At 42.5% G+C, this 22066-nt stretch overlaps 2 protein-coding genes and 1 non-coding gene across 5 annotated transcripts in view; all 3 read left to right on the forward strand.

Annotated features, from left to right (window-relative positions):
• Positions 1–452: 452 nt before the first annotated feature.
• Positions 453–14845, forward strand: LOC113036755 (pannexin-1-like). 2 transcript variants are annotated; one of them, XM_026193217.1, is made up of 8 exons: positions 453–635; positions 6817–7016; positions 8137–8252; positions 9854–10041; positions 10227–10505; positions 10880–11102; positions 12090–12288; positions 12750–14845. In XM_026193217.1, the coding sequence occupies exons 2-8, from the start codon at positions 6836–6838 to the stop codon at positions 12827–12829; spliced, it is 1266 nt and encodes a 421-aa protein (XP_026049002.1). In that variant the 5' UTR covers positions 453–635; positions 6817–6835; the 3' UTR covers positions 12830–14845. The 2 variants fall into 2 exon arrangements, with proteins under 2 accessions (XP_026049002.1, XP_026049003.1); XM_026193218.1 differs by lacking the exon at positions 453–635 and adding an exon at positions 3491–3512.
• A 3025-nt stretch (positions 14846–17870) lies between these two features.
• The window catches only part of map4k1 (mitogen-activated protein kinase kinase kinase kinase 1), a 54655-nt gene continuing 50459 nt past the window's right edge, over positions 17871–22066 (forward strand). Inside the window, exon 1 of one of the 2 annotated variants that reach the window (XM_026192796.1) lies at positions 17871–18056. Coding sequence is in view for 1 of the 2 variants with exons in the window: in XM_026192793.1 (XP_026048578.1) it covers positions 21464–21545 (82 nt within the window). In the remaining variant the exon portion in view is untranslated. Of the gene's footprint in view, positions 18057–21137; positions 21546–22066 lie in introns of those variants that run through there. The other variant, XM_026192793.1, reaches the window with a different exon arrangement.
• Positions 19375–19539, forward strand: LOC113037043 (U1 spliceosomal RNA). The gene has a single exon (XR_003274550.1). It is a non-coding gene; the product is annotated as a U1 spliceosomal RNA (small nuclear RNA).

The following is a 22066-nucleotide window of genomic DNA, read 5'->3' on the forward strand; positions in this document are numbered from 1 at the left end:
TGAATGAATATCTTAAGAATCAACCAATAAACACAGTTTTAGTCATTTGCATGACTTCTGGAAACAGAAGTTTCACGATCCCTCGGAGAGTGTATAAAAGTTAGTGCTGCATCCTCTGGATGAGCACCTAACTCTGATGTGTGTAGCCTGCAATAAATTTAAGATCAGTGACTATTTATATATCAGATAAAATACTTCTACTACTATATATCAGATAAAATACTACTAAGAGAAAGAAAGAAAGAAAGAAAGAAAGAAAGAAAGAAAGAAAGAAAGAAAGAAAGAAAGAAAGAAAGAAAGAAAGAAAGAAAGAAAGAAAGAAAGATTTTTCAGCAGAGTTTGCTCGCCGATTGACTCCCGAGCTACAAGTTACAAAATCCCGCGCTGCACTTGAAGGCAGCAAGAGATCGGAAAATTCTGAGCCAATGTGAAGGCATCACGAAGATGAACGGAAGGAGTTTTGAGTCTTACAGGAAGAGGATTGATTTCGAAAGTTGTTTTGTTCTATCTGTTGAATGCCTGGCGGCCACACCGCCGAGCAGCTGCGCTGGAAAGCACCTGAAGTGATTCCCGCTGCACACAGCCTCCACCGCGGCCATGACGCTTTGATACACACCTGACGGAAGCAGCAGCAGGTAAGCGCGGGTTTATGATGTGTGCCAGCTTTGAGTAAATCACAGCTTCGTTAAAAGTCACTCTACCGTCTGTTTATGCCGCTTCATCGCTGTTAGCCACCCCAGCCGTCGGGGGTGTCAAACTTGCGACCCGCCGGCCAGAACCGGTCGTTTTCGGTCCACCGGCGGTTTTTAAAGTGTGAAAGTGAAAGTACAATTATTAATAAGTCCATATTTTTCATTATGGTGATGCATTACAGAGGAGGGAACGTGTCTGGAAGGTTGGAATTATTGTTAGATGGAGACAAACAGGTCAAAAATCATTAAGAGATTTAAAAAAACAACAGCAACCTTGTTTAGATACAAAAACTCTACATTTAAAGGTTTTCTGTCCTTCCTCTGTGACATTAAATTCTATCTATAGCTTTATAAGGTACACTTTTCCATTTGTTTATTAATAGAACATGGCAGCAGCTCAGTGCATTTAGACATGTAGGACCAGCTGATTTTCAAACAGCATCAGAATGGGGACTTAAAAGTGACTTAAGTGACTTTGAACGTGGCATGGTTGTTGCTACCAGACAGGTGGGTCAGAGTGTTTCAGAGAGTGGTCAGAAAATGAGAAAATATCCAGTGAGCGGCAGTTTTTGGAGTAAAGTGGTGTCGCTGATGGCAGAGGAGAATGGTTGGATTGCTTTGAGCTGATATGGAGGTAACAGTAACTCAAACAACAGACACGTGCTACAGCCAAGATAACACAGAAGCACATCTCTGAATCCACAGCGCGTCGGAGCGCGCGGCAGATGGGCTGCAGGGCCAGACCACAACCTCTCGGTATTTTTGGTGCATCGCTGTTGCTTCAGTTTCCTGTTCTCAGCTAAGACGACAGTTCACACGGGGCACCGACGTTAAACAACAGAAGGTTGGAAGGAGTGAGTGTCAGTTTCTGCTGTGGGTTTCAGATGGTCGGGTCAGAATTTGGCATAAAGAACAGTATGGATCCTGCCTTGTGTCAGCTGTTCAGGCTGCTGCTGGTGTGATGGTGTGGGGGATATTTTCTTGGCACCAACTGATCATCACCTAAACACTACAGCATACCTGAGTGTTGCTGCTGACCACACCCACCCCTTCATAACCACAGTGTTACCTTCTTTTTTCAAGCTCTTAAGACACGCGGCAGGAAACAAACTCCAACCCTGATTTGTATTTTTTTAAAAGTGCCATGGAGATTGACATGAGGTTTTGTAACACTGTCATTAGCATCAGGTATATTTAGCCTGATAAAACTTACTTCCCAAGTACAACAATTCATGACAAATTGAAGTACTCTTCTTGTATTTTCTAATTCTGCTTCTTTAAGCTTTAAAACCTTTGGAGGGACGTGTGTTGTTATGCAGTCGTCTTTCCCACTTCAGATCAGGTCGGGTCTCCTGAACTAAAACATGTTTGACGCTCCGGAGTTACGTAGTCAGCCCATCTTTGAGAATAATGAAGACTTTGCATTAAAAATGAAGAAAACAAACAAGTAAAGCAAACAAAGCAGGCCGATGATGTCGTGGGAAGATGATCACGAGGGGTTTTGAAATCCTTCTTTATTAAAATCAGGCTTCGCTTTACTCCACGAGTCTGAGGTTGCACAGCTGAGGAGCAGCGGCGCTGGTGGCTGAAGTGGCCTGTACCTCATGACTCATAGTGACTAATCTTAATCTTTGCTCATGGCATGACGCTGTGGATAATAACCGTGAGGCTCCAGGCTTTAACAGAAGGTGATTTTAAAGAGCTCTGTGCTGTTATGTTAATGACTACAGAGCAAAAGTTCTCAGCTTAACCAGACTTCCAAGAAATGCTCATGATGAATATTTAGATCAGGAGGGAAACTGTGGATGTAAGAAGGACTGGCACACACGGTGAAGACAAAGAGGCTGTGTTGCTTTACTTAACAGAGGTCTGTGTGTTTTCCTGCTATTTTTGACCCTTTGACAAGTGAAACTGTGTGCGAGCTTCAGTTTATTAAGAGGAAATTGTTGGAATATTTGTTCAGTAGAGCAAAATGAAACCAATATCCCTGTAGAGCAGTTTGCTTTGCAGACAGAACCCGTACCAAACACACTACAAGATCCAGAAAACGCCTGCTGTCACCGTGAATCATGGAGGAAAACATCGACATGACTGTCGGTGTCTCTGAGTGCCGGCTTTAAGAGCTGAGCATGAAAACACTGCTGAGGGTCTGAAGTGATGCTCACAGCTGAGCCTCGTTCCATAAACATGTTGAATTTACGCCGAAGGTCACTCGGAGTGGCACAGCCTGACTGTTCCAGCCTGTTTAATGCTTTTCTACAGTTGATAAAATAAAAAATAAAGGTGCCCAAAGATGGAAGATTGAGTTCAGAGGGTCGGCCTCAATAAAACCCTGTCCAGCAGTTTCTCGCCCTGCACTGGATCCCCTCAGGGATCGATCGTCAGAGCTGTCGTGGACCAAGAGTTGTCTTAAAGTATGTTGACAGCTCGCTGATTATGAGTTTTCTGCAGGAAGTGGAGCAGGAACGTGGCCTGACCTTCACTAAGTGGTGTGAGCGGTTTTTCCTCCAAAGACCAAAGAAATGTCCAGTGAGCAATGGCGTGTCCAGCGGGGTGGCCTGGGGGGGCACAGGCCACCCCCCCAACCAGACTGGCCACCCCAGGTGCCACCCCAAAGGCAAAACAATAAAATTCAATCAAATATCAAATGTACGATTATGTTTTCACGGTGACGCTCAGATATCCGAGTGTAAGTGAATGCAGCATCGGCTTCTGCGCTATGTGCATCACGTTAGCAAAGGTAGAAGAGCCAAGCACGAAAGACGCACTGCAGGAAACAATTTTTCGGTGAAAGAAAATGAGGACAGAATAAATGTCCCGGTAAGTAATATTAAGTTTGTTGAGTTTAGTAAACTTCGGTGAAATTAGAATACCAAGGAAAAAATAACACTTAAAGAATTATTGCAGCCGTCGAATATTTCAGACAGTATGCTACTGAGGGCAGCTAACATAAGAGTTATGAGTTATAAGATGTAATCTAAGTCGTAACATTGCTGTATGGAGCTGCAGATTTGGTTGCAGGTTAACATAGCTGGACTGGCCATCGGGCATACCGGGCATATCCCCAGTGACTTATTTTTTATTTTTTTTGTAACGGCATGAACAATGAGAGGTGGTGGATTGGCCAGATGCAGGTCGATGTGTAAAAATGACTCAGTTGTTTGGTGGTGGCTATGGCGGGGCTTCCACAGAGGCAACAGGTGGATGAGGGAAAGGTGAGGCAGGAGGAGAGCCCCGACGCAGCCGCCAGTGAGTGTCAGGTGAACTGAACTTCAGGTAAGAAGTTATGACCTGCAGTCTATCTGGGTCAGATATAAACTAAGTTTAGGTGGAGTTTATTTTCATGTTGCTGACTTTTTACTGTCAGTTGCAATAACTCATACTGCGTTCTAGCCAGTTTGACGGAGTTTTTATACAGCTGGGTGGGTGCTATGATGTTACTGATAGTGAACTTTATTTTATTCATAAGGTTAGTAGAGTTGCCAACGGCTCCTTAAAAAAATGGAATGGTCCCTCATTCAGAGAAAATATTACACGTTTCGTATTGAGCTGAGAAGAGACGCAGTTTGTCCCGAACTTTAGCTAGAATGGAAAAAGACACAATGCTGGAGTTATTCTGTGTGTTTACGCTGCACAGCTGCCTCTTCTTCTCTCATTCTCCCCCCTCTCTCTCCTGTTGCTACTTCAATCATGAAACTGATCAATGATCAGCTGATCGTCTCTCTTGTTTATTTATCACCCACTTTGTGCCAGAAAGAGGAAACCAGCAGATGTTGCGCTAAACAACAGCAGCACGTTTAAGCTTGATCAGCTGTTGTTAGAATTTATTTAATATTAATTTCTAGTATCAGCTGATGTTTGCTGGAGCCACAGCTGTAAAGCTGCTGGTCATGATGTCGGTTTGGATATGTGGTGAGAGGGAAACATGAAGATGAAACCAGGAGATGTCCTTACTGGATCATCAGAGCTGTGATGGAGAAACAGGTTTACCTTTTAGGTGACATGAATGAGTTGAAGTTATCAACTGTTTCTGAGAGACAAATAACACCAGCATCCTTTTCTAAGCAGCTGACAGCTGGTAACTGTGCAGGGGCGGGTCTAGCAAAGTTTTGCCAGGGGGCCAGGTAGGGCATTAACAGGGAAAGGTGGGCACAAAGAAATACTTTTCTTTCTTATTCTCATTTAAAATATCTAGCTTTTATTAAATAATTATCTAAATCTTACAACCAAAGTTTTTATCTGACGTAAAATGTATAGAAATCATACATATACCAACAAGACTGTACATCACTGTCACAACAGCATTTGTTTTCAGTCAAAGGCTTTATGGCTTTAATACCTGGGGGGCCGGTCTGTAGTCAAAATGCCCGATTTTCTGTCCCAGTCCAGCCCTGCAGGTTAATACTGGCAGTGTCACCATGCCAGCTGACTGGATTTCATCGTCAGCCAGTGTTGTTCTTTATCAATATTACCAAAGTTTACCATAAGGCAGCATAGAAAGTATTTACTTGCTTTCAGGTTTTATTCAAATGTTAGTCTTTTCATTTGTTTCCCCACTTTTTTCCTGTTTCAAAATCAAACACCAGTTTGTGAGAAGATTATCTTCTTTTTTTAACAGGCAGATAAAGTTTTACATTGGAATTGGCTAATTTGTCAATTGTTTGTTACAAATGTTCATATTTTAATATTAAAAAATGTTTTTGCCCAAAACATATGTGTACTATATGTGAGTAAAAATACTATGCAAATATTGCTGTCCTTGAATGCTGAGTAAACACTGACAAAACACTGATTGTATCTCTTGTCCTTTATCAACGCAGTATCTAAAAACTTTGCACAGTAGTGGTTAAAATCTCATTCTAATAAGAGTTAAAAGCTCATTCGGTTATTAGGTTTACAGGGTTACTGAATTATGGTTAATAGAATTGTTTTTAACATTATCTGCCAATTACATCTGCCACCCTTCTCCAAATCTGTGCCCCTACCTGGCCCCCCCAACAAAAATTTTCTAGACACGCCACTGCCAGTGAGGAGGCTCCTTCATCCTCCCCCTGCGCCCATTTCGGTTCATGTGAACCAGCAGCTCTAAATAATCGAGACAAGAAGTCAAAGTTTGATTTAAATACAGACACTTTAGATAAAACTGTAGATCGGCTGTGGTTTGCCTTTCATTTTTAGCAGATATTCTCAGTACTGCAGATGGAGCGTGTCCTTTCTGTCTGTGATGATTTTCTTTTCCCGTAGATTATCCCAACTTTAATCTCTGTGACTCTGAGTAATAATAGAGTTTACACAAATTATCTGAATCTGCCACATGACTGGCTAATTTGCACGAATGCACATGGAGCCGTGATCCTAATAAAGTGCTCACGGAGTGAACACTGACAAACAGGAGAAAGTGGAGTTAAATAAAGCTGCTGTTGGCGAACAAAATGAGCAAAACCTCATTATGGAATCTGGAATGTCTAATTAAAGACTAATACAGGTTATTATGTTAGTGCATTATTTAATTATGGCTGCGTTAAAGCGATATTAGGCAGCGAGCTGGGAAATTAAGTAGCTGCTGTAACAGGACACGTTCACCTCGTGTGCTGCTTTGCATCGCTCACATTAAATTTGCCTGGCAAAAAGGCGACGGGAACTCGGGGAACATGTCAGAGCCGTGCAAACTCAATTTAATATAATATATAAAGGCCGTTTTCACAGTTACAGGCCCTCGAGGTGCACGGGTGTGGGTCGAAATTTGACAGTTTTTAATTCGTAGTTTCGAAGCATGTTTCACACCCTCGTAACTTCAGAAGTACAACAGATAGCCAGATGAAAACAAGCCCACACTCAGCGTCTCAGTGTAAAGCCAAAAATATTTTGTTTCGAGCAAATTCTTCTGTAACCAACTTTGATCATTAATATCACAGGATATGTCAAAGTTTCTGAATATCTGCTATTTCTAAAGACATCAGTACCCAAAAATACTGCAAAACATTTGTGAAAATGCATCAGATTTAAGCCAAACGTTTTCATAGTATGAAGGTAAAACAACCAAAGTCATGGCACAGAGCGAGCTGATTCCGCATTACCTCTGTGAGACGTGCTAACGGAGATGCTTGTTGATTTGTGTCAACAGGTAAGAGCAGAGCATAGACATGGCCATTGCACACGTGGCTACGGAGTACGTGTTCAGCGACTTTCTGCTGAAGGACCCGAACCAGGCTCGATACCGCAACGTTCGAACGGAGCTCGCCGTGGACAAGATCGTGACCTGCGTGGCCGTGGGCCTTCCCCTCCTCCTCATCTCTCTGGCCTTCGCTCAGGAGGTCTCAGTCGGTGAGTGAAGCCGGGGGAACGAGCAAAGTTGGCTCCATGACGCAGGTGACTGTGTGATAGTTAAATGTTAGGTGGTAATCTCATGAAGAAGAGTTCATCAGAAGTCACAGAATCCAGCCTGAATAGCCTTTAAGAGACTCCAGCTGCACATCTGTACGCGCCACTGTCATATTTCTAATCATAGAAACGTTTTTGTCAGTTTTCTTCTCCTAAAGCTTTTCATTTATTCATTTTCTGTAGTTTTCCGCTTCTAATCACTGCCCCGTGATGTTTTTCAGTGCGTGTCGGCTAACAGACGGTTCTACCCTTTTCATAAATATCTTCTCCTTAAAACACTTCCATTTCCTCTGACGCTGCTTCTGCTTACATGTGGCCGTTTTTCTGTCCTCGCTTCTTGGGTTTACCTGCAGTTTTTCTTCCATGCTGCTCTTAAATTGTGTCCGTACTTTGGTGGCAGATGCAGAAATTATGTTCATAGATAAAGGAAACGGCACAGGTGTGATAAACACATACACATTGGTTTATAAAAAGATTTCCTGTATAAAATATGAGGTCAGTTGGGCTTTTTAGCCTCTCGGGTAGCTTAGTTCCTCGGATCTTGTCTGTGTGGGTCTAAAGTGGTCTAAAGATCTGAACTTGGAACCAGTCCACATGTCTAGGTGTCCATCGGGAAGATGCTAAACTCCAGGTGTGTTTGAATTTGTCTTACAGCAGCATGAAAACACAAGTTTCAGACAAACAACAAATGAATGTTTAAAAGAGATGAAAGAACCTACAGAAGGCCTTTTATTCATCGCCTGGCATTTCTGACAGAACGTCTCCTGAACCAACCAGCTGGCGTCTCTAACGCCGTGTGACTGATGTTTTCTTCAATTTTATTCACAGTCATGTTTAAAAAGCCTTACAGTCTTAACTCGAACCTGTACGAGTCCTGTCTGGGTCACTTCATTCTGTGAGAAATCTTTCTAAGAAATCCACTCAACCACAGACAGATCTGGTCTTGCAAGAATCCTGATCTGTTTCCAGGAAGTAGACTGTGGACTTAAGGTTATGCCGTGTCACTTGTGTTGATTCTGACCCTGCTGCTGGGGCTTATTTCATGTCTCCATGTTTCTCTCAGGTACTCAGATCAGCTGCTTTGCTCCGACTAACTTCTCATGGAGGCAGGCAGCTTATGTGGACTCCTTCTGCTGGGCGGCCGTGCACACGCAGACTCTACCTCTGTGGCTGCACAAGGTACACACACAGTGCTACAGTTACTGAAAAGGTGTAAGCCATCTTAATCTCACTGTGTTTGATTCAGAGTGAAAGGAAAGCTTTCTGACGTTCACAGGCAGCCTCGGGTTTGAGATTTCAGGGTGTGGTTCGGATATTTTTAGTAGGGTGCATTCTGAGGACTGTAATGGGCGTGCATGTTTCCTTACATACCTACAACGATCTTTCTATAATGACACCGGATAAACCTGCACAAGAAACTGACGATCAAACAGCTGATCGTGCACAAAAGCACAGTTAACCCTCAGAGCTTTGCTTTCTGCCTTTCAGCTCATTCTGTCGGGTTTGAAACGTGAGTCTGCTCTACCAGTCCTCTTCATGGTTCAGGTTTTTGTCGTTAATGAGAAAGGGCATACCCATATCTTTCTTTTGTTATGATTCACCACTTTTTTGGGGGGGGTTTGTGGTTCTTATGTCACTCAGTCTGTAGTTGGTTTCATTTCTAAGTAAAATCCACTGGAGTCTGGAGCCTAATCACAGAGAGAAGCTTAGATTCAAATCAAACTATCGGTTCGCCTTCACACTTTCACTCTTGGCTCATTCCCTCTCTAAATCTGCTGATTTCTTTTTGTTTTTCATTTAAAAATGTTTGTTTGTTTGTTAAAATAAAGAGTTGATATTAAGTGAGTGTGATCGCCATGGGAAACTTTGTTTCCACCCTTTTTAATTCACTTTATTTTTGGAGACTACGTGGAGGCATCCACATAAAACTGTCACTTCTTAAAAAGGCCACATTTTACACCCAGTCCAAGTGATCTGTCTGTGATCTGTCTGTGATCTGTCTGTCATAGTTTCAATAGCAAAATGGAACTGTATTAATATCTGTCACCTAAAGAACAGAAACAAGCTGACACTCAATATAAGAGCATCAATAAACAAAAAGGCGAGTTTTGAGAAGTCTCTTAAATGTTTCATAAAAAGGTCGATGTGAAGCTCAGAGCCTTCAGCCCACAGTGAAGGCTCTGAGCCCAGAGGCGTGGAGGTTGGGCGAGGGATAGAAAGCAGACGCGTGGTTGGGTGCAGCAGGTCAGAGGGGTGCTGAGGGGTCAGTGGAGATTTATGAGGGTGGGGGTGATATGTGCCCAGAGCTAAGAGCCTGTTAGAAGGTGAAGGTTTGGACAGAGTGGAGATCTTTCAGGGCTTTGCTGGAAATCCCACTGCAGTAATCGGGCCGGCTGGCTGAGGGTCTCTGCTACAGAGCCAGAGAGAAGATTAAACATTTAGTGAATAAACATTTCAGTTTATTCACATCTGTTTAATTTCTTAAAGCACTTGTAAACTTTATGGTTTATGATGTGAGATACTACTCCACAGTAAGACCAGAGAACTGAACACACACTCTCTCATTTCTCTATGAAAGTGAAACTGTTATCTCTGTCTGTTTCATCAGGCATTAGTTTATCAACGCAAACACCAGCATAACAACAGCCTCGGTGTCAGTGTGTCAGCTGTCCACACCTTTCTTTTATCAGCAGTCGTATTTGTGGAAACGTCACCGCTAATGTGATTGTTTATGTCTTATTTAAAGCTCTGCTGCCTCCTCTCCTGTGTCCTCTCTCCAGTTCTTTCCTTACATCCTGCTGCTGGTGGCCGTGCTCATGTACGCCCCGGCGTTGTTCTGGAGATTTTGCGCTGCGCCGCTCCTGCAGTCTGACCTCGCCTTCATCATGGAGGAGCTGGACCGCTGTTATAACCGCGCCGTCACTCTGGCCAAACGGATGGCGACAGCGGAGCAGCCGTCCGCTGACAGGTACAGCACTTTACAGCCAACAGGGTGGGAAGGATGCACTTCATTGTTTGGGAGCATGGCAAAAAGCTTCCAATCAGTGGAATAACTGTTGCATCCACTGGTCTGACTGTGTGTTTACCAGCAAATCCATAAAGAACCAGCACGACCTCACTTTAATCTGCTCTTTCTACCCTTTCTTCCCACAGCGATCCCACCGAGGGCTGCTTCAATTACCCAATGGTGGAGAAGTTCTTGATGACCAAGCGCTGCTCGCGGAAGCTGATCATTTACTACTTCCTGTGCCGCGTTCTGACTCTGCTCACCCTGCTCTGCGCCTGCGTCTGCCTGGGCTACTACCTCCGCCTGGCCTCCACTACAGACGACTTCGGCTGCAAGCTGCGTGTCGGCCTGCTCGAGTCAGACACCGGCGTCCCCGACAGGGTGCAGTGTAAGCTCATCGCCGTGGGAGTCTTCTCCTTGCTGAGGTATTTTCCTGAGCTTTGCATTGAAGAGTTTATGCATCAAAAATCAGAATAAGCTTTGATTTGTGCTTTACAAACAAGTTTACCTGTGGTGCAATGATTAGATCTGAACTCTTGCTTTCAAGAATAGTAAAAACTGAAATTCATTAAACTGGGAATGGCAGACTGCAGGTACCAGGCAGGGGGTTAAAAAAAGTGGCATAAATTGCAGTTCCTCTAACGCCCACTAGAGGCTGGCTCCAAAAGAGGAGTCAGTCTCCAAAAGACACATTTTTGACACATTTCATTGGATAAAAAGAGTTTTTTGTTGCCATTATGCCAGTAGGTTGGTCTTTTGGGATACTTAAGGCCTCCATCTCTCTGATTACTCTTCTCAGCTTCGTAAACTTGATCGTCTTCGCCACGTTGATTCCAGTTGTGATCTACGCCAGTCTGCGTCCCCTCTACTGCTATGACCACGCCCACTTCCTTGAAACCTACCAATCACTGCCCACTGTGAGCGTCCTGCCCAAACCCGGTGGCCAATGTGACGATCTCTCGCTCTACCTGCTCCTACTGGAGGAGAACATCAGTGAACTGAAATCCTACAAATATATGAAGGTGTGTATTTTAAAGCATCAGAAATGACAAACGGCCGAACTTTGTCTGTGTTTAAGTGAAGTTGTTTGACCATAAAATCAAATCATTCGTACATGAGAAACCAGATCCTTCTGTTGTGTTTGGAATAGTTACGTTGACCCGATTTCCCTCTTTATGTCCCATTCTCCCATTTCATGTGTTGTGATAAAATCCCACATTCTGATTGGCTTAAATAGATGTTGCACAAGAAACTCGGGGCTAAAAAAAAAGGCATCGTGGCTCTCTGACTATGTGAGCATATGAATGAGAGCATGAAACCAAACATCATCCTTTTATGCCTGTTAGAAGAAAACAAAGTGCATATGACTCCTTCACATGTTAAATGCCAAACCTCTCCCAGTTTACCCTTCATTGTCAGAAACTGTCCCACATAAGCATGCTCTTTGTCCTACATGTGGTTTGGTAACTCTAATACTGGGAAAAAATATCTCAGAAAGTTGTTTCAGTTCATCTGGATGGAACATTTTCATTGTGAGAAGCGTTTTGATCACTAAGTCTCAGCAGACCTTATAAACAGTATTATAAGAGTGTGACTTTTATCATCCACAGTGCCGTGATCCATTCCCTGTGAATAGCCCACATGACCACTGACCATTTATGATGACGCTCTCGTGGTTCATTGTTATGTAATCGCACTGGTTTCTATGGTTACGCAACGTTAGCGTTTATAAGGTTGTGGAAACGTGCGGCCAGTTGAGGCGCAGATGAGTGAGGACACATTTCTCCCACTGAAAGCGTTGTGCAGGTCCAGAGAATCAACTTTGTGGTTATTGGACATGCATGAACACATAAAAAGTACTGCAAACTGAATTGGAGGCACATTTTTAGCTTTCTTCATATATGCACTTGTGTTTTGTTGTGGTGTTCCTGCAGCCCTGCCGGGTTTAAATAAAGCATGTTTTAGTATCCTACATGGTGCGTTTCTTCCCTGACGATTTCTGGCCGTAGGTGTTGGAGATGTTGAGGAGACGAGGCGAGCACGCCGGAGAAAGCTTCGACCCCATGGGCCTGCTGCAGAATCTCTGCCTGGTGAAGATGGACAACGTAGACGGGTTGAAACCCACCAGTGCTTCAGCGATGCCTGATAACGACGAGGGTCCAAACTCGTCCAAAGAAAACTGCAGCAAGACGGAAACGGAGATGAAAGGTGAGAAAAGAAACAGCTTTGAAATCTCACTGGAAGGAGTGGGTGCTCTCGTAAGGATGTGGATGAAAAAGTATAATCTGACATCACAGTGGTGTTTATTTACGGGAGGGACAGAGAAGCGACAGACTGCAGGTTTCTGAGGAGATGATGGTTCAACCAGCAGAACCAGTTCCCTGCTATTCCAGAATATGAATAACAGCTGCAGTTTCAAGGCTTCAGCCTCAGGTTTAATATTAAAGTTGTTACAAATAGAAGAATAAGTTCCCACTCGAGCTCTTTGGAATCTGGCAGAGAAATCTGATATTCTTCAATGACCCAGTCAGTACTTGATCTTTTATTAAATACTAAATTGTAAGTTGTGAACAGTTGACGCAGCACTGTGAACTCTGTTTTTACAAACCTCTACAGACAGGTTTTCAGGTCCATTTCAGTAACAGACGGGCTTATTTGTGTGTTTTTAGAGCTCAGACCTCTGCTGCAAGAGAACAGCGATGCAGCAGGAAGCGGCGACGGAGGCGTTCTCCGACAGAGACCGATGTGATGATTCAGCGTGGGATTAACAAACTCAGACTTTAAATCGTTTTCTTCAGAGGAGAGAGGATGGAGAGTGTGTTTTTTGTCTGTCCGGTAGATCGTGGAAAAATGGCAGGACGCTGGAGGATGATTGGCTAAAACTCCCGATGGTACTGATTTCGACTTCCTCTGAATTTTTTTTTTAAGGACAATTTCAAACACTACAATCCTGAAAGCTTAACTTGGATTTTTACATTTTCTGACACACAATCACTGAATATGGAGCTCCTGAAAGGTCGCACTGGGAACATCTTTCCTCCTGACGATGCTTTTATGTTCCCGCTGACGTGTTTTGGTCCAGCCTTCGTGTATTATGTAATGTATGCATTGCTCATTTACACAGCCACTTCGCGAATGCAGAACTTTATAAAAACATCTGTTTATAAAAACACTGTGACCCGGTTCCACCTCTGCTGCCTCGGTCGCCCTTATCTGCTCCCTGTGAGAATCTAGCTTCCTGCAGGGTCGTTCGTTAGGATTTTTATGCATAAACAAAGCAGGGAATCAGAGCAATGCAAGGTTGTTTTCTTTCTGTTGTACATTCACGGTTCTCGCTCTATCTGCTGAAAAATCTCCCAGGACTTCATCAATAAGCCAAAAAATAAGCCTGAACAACCTCAATGACAGATTCAGACTTAAAAAAATATATGTGTGTGTGTGTTCTTTTTTTTTTGGCCTTTGCTGTGTCTCAGGGTGTTTAACAGGCTTAATGCATGGAACATCTTCATGGACATAGTGTCAGAGTCTGATAAACCTGCGCTTTGGGCCACAAAAACACTTCTAGTTGTCTGTGTGAAAACAGCCTTCAGTGACCTCGGTAAACACTCTCCCGATGGCCTTGTGAGCTCAGCTGCAAGGTTCAGGCTATATTTAATAAAACGTGAAATTCTTTTTGTAAATTATGATCGTTTATCCTGTTGACTTGTCAGTCTCAAGTCGTGACACAGTCAGTTCTGGTCCTAACTGATCACGTCGTGTTTCAAAAACAGTCATTTCAGGAGCTCCGTATGGTTCCATGATTATCAGACAAAAGTTTACCTTCCAGTCAGGGTCTCGTTCACGAGTGAGAGAAGAAGGGAGCGTCTGTGGAGACCTGAGCGTGGAATCTTTTCCACCCTCATCGTGACCGAAGTGATGAGCTTTCTCTTCCTTTAGAGACCAGACGAGGCGCTCAGAGGAGAGCCGCTCCTCCTCCTGCCACTAAAACTGCTTTTAAAGTCAATATTGTCAGACTGATTGTTCCTGCGAGCTGCCTTAGTGGGAGAAGGAGTTTTTCATGCGATTGTCAATCATATTTCAAGTCAACGTTAGCGCTTTAAAGGAAAATGAAAATGAAACTGGAATCATTAAAAGGTAGCTAACTCATGAACATGCAGTCCCAGTATTTGTTCAGGGTTTGGCTCCCCAGACTGATTTCCTGCTTAAGAACTGAACGTTTTTCTCATGTGTGGATGTGATTAAACTGTCCTTTGCATGTCAAGCTACAAGAAAAAGAGGTACAACTGCATGAAGCTTGGTTTTGTGTACATATTTTTTAGGTTACGAGGTTTTCTTTGTTTAACATAGACGTAAATAATCCAAAGTCAGGTTTTAGGTTTTATCGCTGTGAGAGAACTCGTGTAAATCTCTCAGATGTTCAAAAGTCTTGATCTGGAAATCAACTCGTCGTGTCTGCTGGGGGATCTCAGGGATAAAATCCTCTCACTGGACTCTGTGTGATCGTCGGTTTTTGTGTTTTTAAAGTGCCTGTGGAACTTTTTTGCATGCATTGATGAAACTTGTTCTCTTCACTCCACACCAGTGACTGTTTTCTGAACTTGTTTGTGTTTTGAATGTCATGGCTGAGTATTATTGGGATTCAGATTTGTGCAATGTGTAAAGAGAGACTTGATGTTGTTAACGTTTCCTGTGTTTCTGGATTTGAAGTGAAAGTTTGTTCATTCGTAAACACGACTGCAGTGGTTAAAACTGACCTCACCATAAACTGTGTGTGTGTTGTGTGGGTGGGTCGGGGGCTTGAGCAGATCTATACAATGCTCAAATACATGGTGCTATTTACATCCTTAAACTCGTGCTGTTTGGTGGCCCAATCTGACCTCAGGGGCCAGACCAGTTGTTGTTTTTTTCTTCTTCTTCTTCAATCTGAGCTGCAGGCAAGATTGTTAAAAAGCTGCGCAGAAAAAGGGAATATTTACTGAGAGAAAGCACGCATAAACAAATAATTTGTAATTATACAAAGACTCCTGACAAAAAAGAAAACTGAGGGGAAAGAAGACAAAAAGGAGCTCAGAGCAGGAGAAAAGACAAAGTACAGGGGAGAGCATCATAGAAGCCGTCAGCATCTTAGACCTGTTGCAGCATAACTATGGGAGGTTTCAGGGTCACCTGATCCGAACTGGGAAGTGGTTCCACAGAAAACTGAAGGTTCTGCCTCCTGAAACCACGAGTAAGGCCTGCAATCTGAGAGCAAAGTGCTCCGTTGGTTAATATAATACTACAAAGTCTTTAACATATGTCTGTCATGGCTGTGTGCAGGGAGAGAGGATCCAAAATGCAGGACTCTCAAACGCAGAGACAAAAAGTTGAACTTAAACAGCTTTATTTCTGTGCACAAACTGAACTGGGAATACAAAAAAACTAGCAAACAGAACAAACGGGGGTGGTATGAAGGTACGATGCAGACACTAAATACAAGAGGTTTACAGAGCTAAGCGGAAACAGCTGGGAGACACGGCTGACGCTGATTACACTGACGAGACAGGGAGAGCACAGACCTACAAAGTAAAACAGGAAGTAAACAGACGAGACACAGAACTTAACAGCCGCAGACTAATTAGCAGACGTAACATCGTGGACAGACAGAGGGAACACAGAAAAGTGGGACCAGGGGAGGCACAGAACAGAAACCTGCCAAATGGCAAATCTTAATGGAATAAACAATCAGAATAAACAAGAACATAATAAAGAAACACAAAACACTGAATCACCAGACTCAGGACCACCACAATGTCAGGCTGATTTTTCAGATTATTTCATAGGACTGCAGCGTGAGGACCTCTGACTGTGGGACAGGATCTGTGGGAATTCCAGTAATCCAACATGTCTATTAAATCACCGTGAGACACCCAACCTTCATGTTTCAACAACATGAGATAAACATGATTCCCATGAATGTGCGTCGTGCTTTTGATATGAGCACCTCTGCTCCATTAACCTCCAGCTTACTCACCAGAACAGATTCAAACTTTTACTAAAAATGGATGTCCAGTGATATATTGATGAATTATGATGCTGGCGAGTGCACTGTTTTACTGTGGTTGGACCTGCCTTTGATACTGTCGACCATCATATTCTGTTAGATAGACTAAAACACTGGGTGGGTATATCGGGAACTGCTTTGGAGTGGTTTAAATCCTATGTGTGTGAACAATCCTTCTCTGTGGCTACCTCCAAGTTCAGGTGCTCTCTCACTTCTCTTGCGTATGGTGTGCCACAAGGTTCTGTCTTGGGACCCTTACTATTTTTTTGTTGTATTTACTCCCTCTTTAGGAGATTCTCAGCACTTTTAAGGACATTTCGTATCATTGTTATGCAGATGATATTCAGCTATATATCTCCTTTAGGCCACATGATGTTTCTAAACTTCAAAACTTGCAGAGATGCTTAGATTATATCAAAGGTTGGATGGCTGATAATTATCTTCGACTTAATGCTGAGAAAACAGAAGTCCTTGTCTTTGCTCCTGATAAATTTGTACCTTTGGTAGTAAAAGATTTAGGCCCCCTCGCTTCTTTTGTTAAATCTTCTATTAGGAATCTTGGTGTTACATTTGACTCAGCTCTGTCCTTGGATATTCATGTTAAATCTCTGGTCCGCTCCTGTTTCTACCACTTAAGAAATATTGCTAAGCTGAGTCCTATTGCGTCACGTTCTGAACTTGAAATGATTATACATGCTTTTTCATGTTTCGTGTTGTTTAGACCATTGTAACTCGTTGTGTATCTGTCTAAGTAATGCTTACTTGGAACGTCTGCAGGGTGTTTAAAATGCTGCTGCAAGGCTTTTGACCAAGGCTTCCAGGTACACCCATGTCACTCCCCTGCTGATCCAGCTGCATTGGCTCCCCATTAAATTCAGGGTCCATTTTGAGATTATAATTCTGACCTTCAGGGCTCAGCATGGACTACCTCCAATTTACATCAGTGATCTTCTTCATCCTTAAATTCCCAGCAGGTCCCTGAGGTCTTGTGACCAGGGCTTGCTGGTTGTCCAGCACACCACATTAACCCTTGTGTGGTGTTCGTATTTTTGTTACTCAGCCAGTGTTCATGGGTCTGGTGGACCCGCTAGAGTTTTGGCTTTCCAAATTAACACTATCAAACAATTTTATGTTAAATTACTCAACAGATGTTTACTTCATCCCAATTACAAGACATATGAACAGCAAACATGGTTAATTTTTTCCCTTTACCTTTGTTAGATCACATTTATGAATTAATGTGCTTCTCGTTTTTCTTTTATATAAAATGTTATAAATAAATCAGTTATAATCAAGTGGAGTGAGTGGAAAGACACAACACATTTACACGTGAAAAAATAATTAATTGTTTAATTTTTCTTTTGAAAAAAACTGAACACGGGTCTCACAGACCCGAACACCATACAAGGGTTAAAAGAAAAGGTGACAGAGCTTACTTTACTTTAACCATTTTATAGATTTTTGTACATAAATAATTTCCAGCCTAAATGATGCAGAAAAAAAGTACATATTCACATCTGAGCTTAATTTCAGATTGATCTGCTGAAATGTTCATTTTACATTTCTTTAAAAAAAAATGTTCACACTATGAAATTATATTTATAACAGGAAAAATTCTAAAATAATAGTTTTGATTCAAATAAAATTGCAAACTTTTATTCAACGAATTCAAACCATTTTTTTCATTAATTGAGTTGCTGTTACTCAAATGGTACTGCGCTCTCTGATTGGCTTACTGGTGACCGCGTGTGGCGCTTCGAAGAATGGCACTTTTCCTCCGGAGTTTTGCAGAGGTTTTCTTTGGGATTATGTAGCACGTTTTAACCTTGAAGTGCCCCACCCCTTCCGTCCCTTGTGTATCTTATCTTATCTGTGCTGTTTGCCACGTTTATTACCTGCCTATAAAGCTGACCTGCTTTGACTTTTACATTTTAAGGTAAGTGGTTTAGAAGCTCATTTACACAACTCACATGTTTTTCTTCCGAGCGTGACGGGAAAATGCGCAGTGACATAAATTATTCAACAGGGGGCGCTGATATTTGGTTACATTAGAATGACCATTATGTATATATTTTTTAATGCGTTTGGAGTTTATGTGTTGAGGAATTGAGGAAAAATATGTATATTGATAAAATAATAACTTTTAAAAAACTACAAAAAGTTCTTGTGTCCAGATTAATGAGTAATTTTGGTTCATTTGCATTTTCCTCTTGTGGTCATTAGATGAGGGGGGTGATTGTAATTTTCAAATGGTGTGTATTTGTGTAGCGCTTTACTAGTCCCTAAGGACCCCAAAGCGCTTTACACATCCAGTCATCCACACATTCACACACTGTTGGTGGCAAGCTACATTGTAGCCACAGCCGCCCTGGGGCGCTCTGACAGAGGCGAGGCTGCCGGACTCTGACCACCACCAGTAGGGTGAAGTGTCTTGCCCAAGGACACAACGACCGAGACTGTCTGAGCCGGAGCTCGAACTGGCAACCTTCCGATTACAAGACGACCTGCCAACTCTTATATAAAAATATTCTGGTTTATTAAACTAAACTATAATTTATAGTATATTTATACTCTATAGCACGTGTACTAACACGTGTATGTGCGCCGGACCCGCGTGATTTGAGACTTCCTGCCATCTTTAGCAGGTAATAAACTCCCGCCAAAGCAAAAAGTTGCTCTGAGTGAATTCAGTCGTTGTTAATGAGTAAATTTTTAGAGTGTTTTTATTTGGATTGTTTTCTGGTTGTTTGTTGCACACGGACATGTTCACAGACGTGTTTTCGTGAGCAACACTGTTCATACTCCGAGACCGTAGCGGGAAACTGTTGGTTGCCTAGCAGCAGTTAACGAAAAGACCGGAAGTGACTGTGCTTCAACTAGAAAACTTTTGCGTTTATCCTCTTTTTCCCGAGTATCAGACAAACTCGTTTAGCAGCGTGCTTTACCTTTGAGTTAGCTGAACTTCCTGGTGGTTTGTTGGTGGATTTAAGGAGGTTAAATTGATGAAAAAAAGTTATCTTTCAGCTAGCTCTTGTTGCGCAGATACAGCAATGCATGATGGGAAATTCTCCCGGTATTTGTAAAGCTAAATAACCTTATGGGGCTCTGTTGGAAACTGCTTCATGTGTATATATAAATAGTGTGTAGTCCCAGCTTCCTACAGGCTGTGTTTGTGTTGATTTTGAGATTGTGAGCACCGTGAGTGTGCAGGGTTTGTGTGTGAAAGACTGCCCCATACGTGAGCTAAAGAATTCATACTTACCTGGTAAGAGAGATACCATGATCACGAAGGTGGTTCTCTCAGGCCGAGGCTCAGCCATTGCACTCTGGCTTTGCTGACAGCCTGCGAATTCCCCAAATGTGGGAATCTCGACTACATAATTTCTGGTAGTGGGGGACTGCGTTCGCGCTCTCCCCCCCTCATATGTTGAAAGAAAATTGTGGCGACATTTACGCTTATTATGAAGAACCAGGTCATTTAACATGTGTATATGAAGATGATATGACTGATATGGAGTAGCGTGCAGTTTCCTCGTTTCTCCGCTAGAGGCCGGTAGAGCTCTGTAAATGTTCAGAGACGTCACAGATAAGATAAGAAGAACTTTATCCCGAGGGAAATTACTTTGTCATACACATGCTCAACGCAGCAAGAGAGACAGAGGAACAATATATACAATAAGAATACTAGTATACAGTAATCTAAGGAGCTTGGAAAGAAAAGCGTCTGGACTTCTTTGAGTTGCTTGAAGATGTTTCACCTCTCATCCGAGAAGCTTCTTCAATTCTAAGGGCCAAATGGTGGAGAGTCCCAGATTTAAACCCAGTGGGAGTTTTCCCCCCCAAAGAGGGACAAAGGACCCCTGATCCTCTACCTAAATATGATTAGGTAGAGGATTATGATTAGGACTCTCCACCATTTGACCCTTAGAACTGAAGAAGCTTCTCGGATGAGAGGTGAAACATCTTCAAGCAACTCAAAGAAGTCCAGACGCTTTTCTTTCCAAGCTCCTTAGACTACGATGACCTGGATGACTGAGAACCTTCACAGACAGTATACAGTAATATACAGTAGGAAGAATTGGATTAACTAACTGTTAGTAACATATAACTAAATGGTAAGGATTTACAGCTTCATCATCTAGACGAGTGTCACTTTTAACTTTGCAGATATTGTTCTCAGATATTGGACTCCAGGTGGCCTGTCTGGTGGATTTAAATCAGGGTTGCGTGTGTTTGTTATCTTTTAAATGCAGTGCCTGGCCACATTCAGTATTTAAAGTTAGTATTTCTGTAGGAGTGCTCACTGGATTCAGATTCTTATTGTTCAAAGTGCTCTTTGGAAGTGAAACATGTATATAAGTTTAAAAACAAAGAGCTCTGAGGCAGTCACCTCAAAGTTGAGGTGGATGTGACAAAGCTGCAGATTTCCTGTTTCGTAGCTATGCTGTTATTTGCTGCTCTGTGTTGTTTTTTACTGTTAAAAATAAATGTTATCTATTGAGGTTTTGCTGTCATGTGACTCATCATGACACGTCATTTTGGGTGTGTGAAGTTGTAGGGTCAAAAATTAAGACCTTAGTCACACAGGTCTGGAGACGACCCTCCAGTCTGAGTGGTCGCTGAAAGACCTACGATTGGGTAAATGTGTATTCCCTGGTTGGCAGGGAATCCTTGTGTTAGCTTTGGTTGCACATTGTTGCGGTTCTGAGTAGTTTGCATGCAGGACGCCAACTTGTCTGCAAACACTCGCCAACTTCTCCGTGAGCAGTAGTGAAACTGAAAAGTGAGTGTTTGCCTTCACAGTAAAACCTTTTTAACGTGCAAGTGTTTGCAGACAAGTTGTTCGGGTCGAGAAAATGTTGCATACCTTTGTTTAGCGTCCTTACATGATTTGCTGATTGCTAAAATCAGTATTTTTTGACATGTCAGGGTGATGATATGACGACACTCCCTCCTGCAGCCAGCTGAAACGTAGCCACGCCACCTTTATCTGGAGTGCTGATGATGTATCCGATGATGTCATTTGCAAATGGCTGTCTATGTTAGCAGATGAGCTACAGGTGTTTGTTATTTGGTACATGCAGTTCACCCATGTTAGCAGGGACCATAGAAATGTAGCAGGCATGCTGTATAAAGCGTATAAAGAACCAGCCCATGTACCATAATAGTTATTTGTTGTGTTGTTAAAGAAGTTCAGACATTCAGTGGTGTGTTGTGCTGTCAGCCTTCTTTATCTAATCATTGGATCTCTGGCATATGCCTTTCACGCCACCTCTGTCACCCTAAGCTGTTAAAAACTCAAATGTGCCCTGTGCACTTTACGCTGCCTGACATTTGACCACAATGAAAAACAGTCGATTTGTCCTCTGTATATCTCAGCATGGAGGTCAGAAGCCAGAACCTGCTGGAGGAGGCAAAGCTCCAGGTGGGTGAATCGCAGCTGGGGAAAAGTGGCTAAAATGCATGTGAATACATTAGGGCTGCCACAAACGATTATTTTGATAGTCGACTAGTCACCGATTATTTTTGCGATTAGTCGACTAATCACATCATCATCCATTGGACATACAGCGTACAGCTTATTGCACCAGCAGCATCTGCTCTTATATAACTATCATTAGCTTACAGCTTTAAGTGTTTAAGTTAAGTGCTAATTAAAAATAAAGACAAGATGATAGTTTATTAAAGTTTAATGAAGTTTGCAGATTGTTTCGGTGAAGTTTAATAAACTCCTTGCTATCTAAAATATAACAGGACACCGGAGTATATTCTCCAGCATCTCACACTTCTGATAATCAGCTGTCTGCTTGATGTTTATTCAGCTGTGTAAAAACTATAACTTTAATCTCAGCCAAACTGATTTACTCAGGAACAAATAAAATACTAAAAAAAAGCCAAACAATAACATTTTAAGCTAAGTGACGGCAGTGGGTTTGAAAACGATTT

Source organism: Astatotilapia calliptera, chromosome 14 (assembly GCF_900246225.1).
Source record: "Astatotilapia calliptera chromosome 14, fAstCal1.2, whole genome shotgun sequence".
NCBI classification, from domain to species: Eukaryota; Metazoa; Chordata; class Actinopteri; order Cichliformes; family Cichlidae; genus Astatotilapia; species Astatotilapia calliptera.

Excerpts from the sequence above, each read along its gene's own strand:
- LOC113036755 (XM_026193217.1), top strand. The coding sequence starts at position 6,836 with ATGGCCATTGCACACGTGGCTACGGAGTACGTGTTCAGCGACTTTCTG. Across the intron at positions 10,042-10,226 it reads GAGCAGCCGTCCGCTGACAG|CGATCCCACCGAGGGCTGCT; the intron begins GTACAGCACTTT and ends TTCTTCCCACAG. Across the intron at positions 11,103-12,089 it reads AATCCTACAAATATATGAAG|GTGTTGGAGATGTTGAGGAG; the intron begins GTGTGTATTTTA and ends TTCTGGCCGTAG.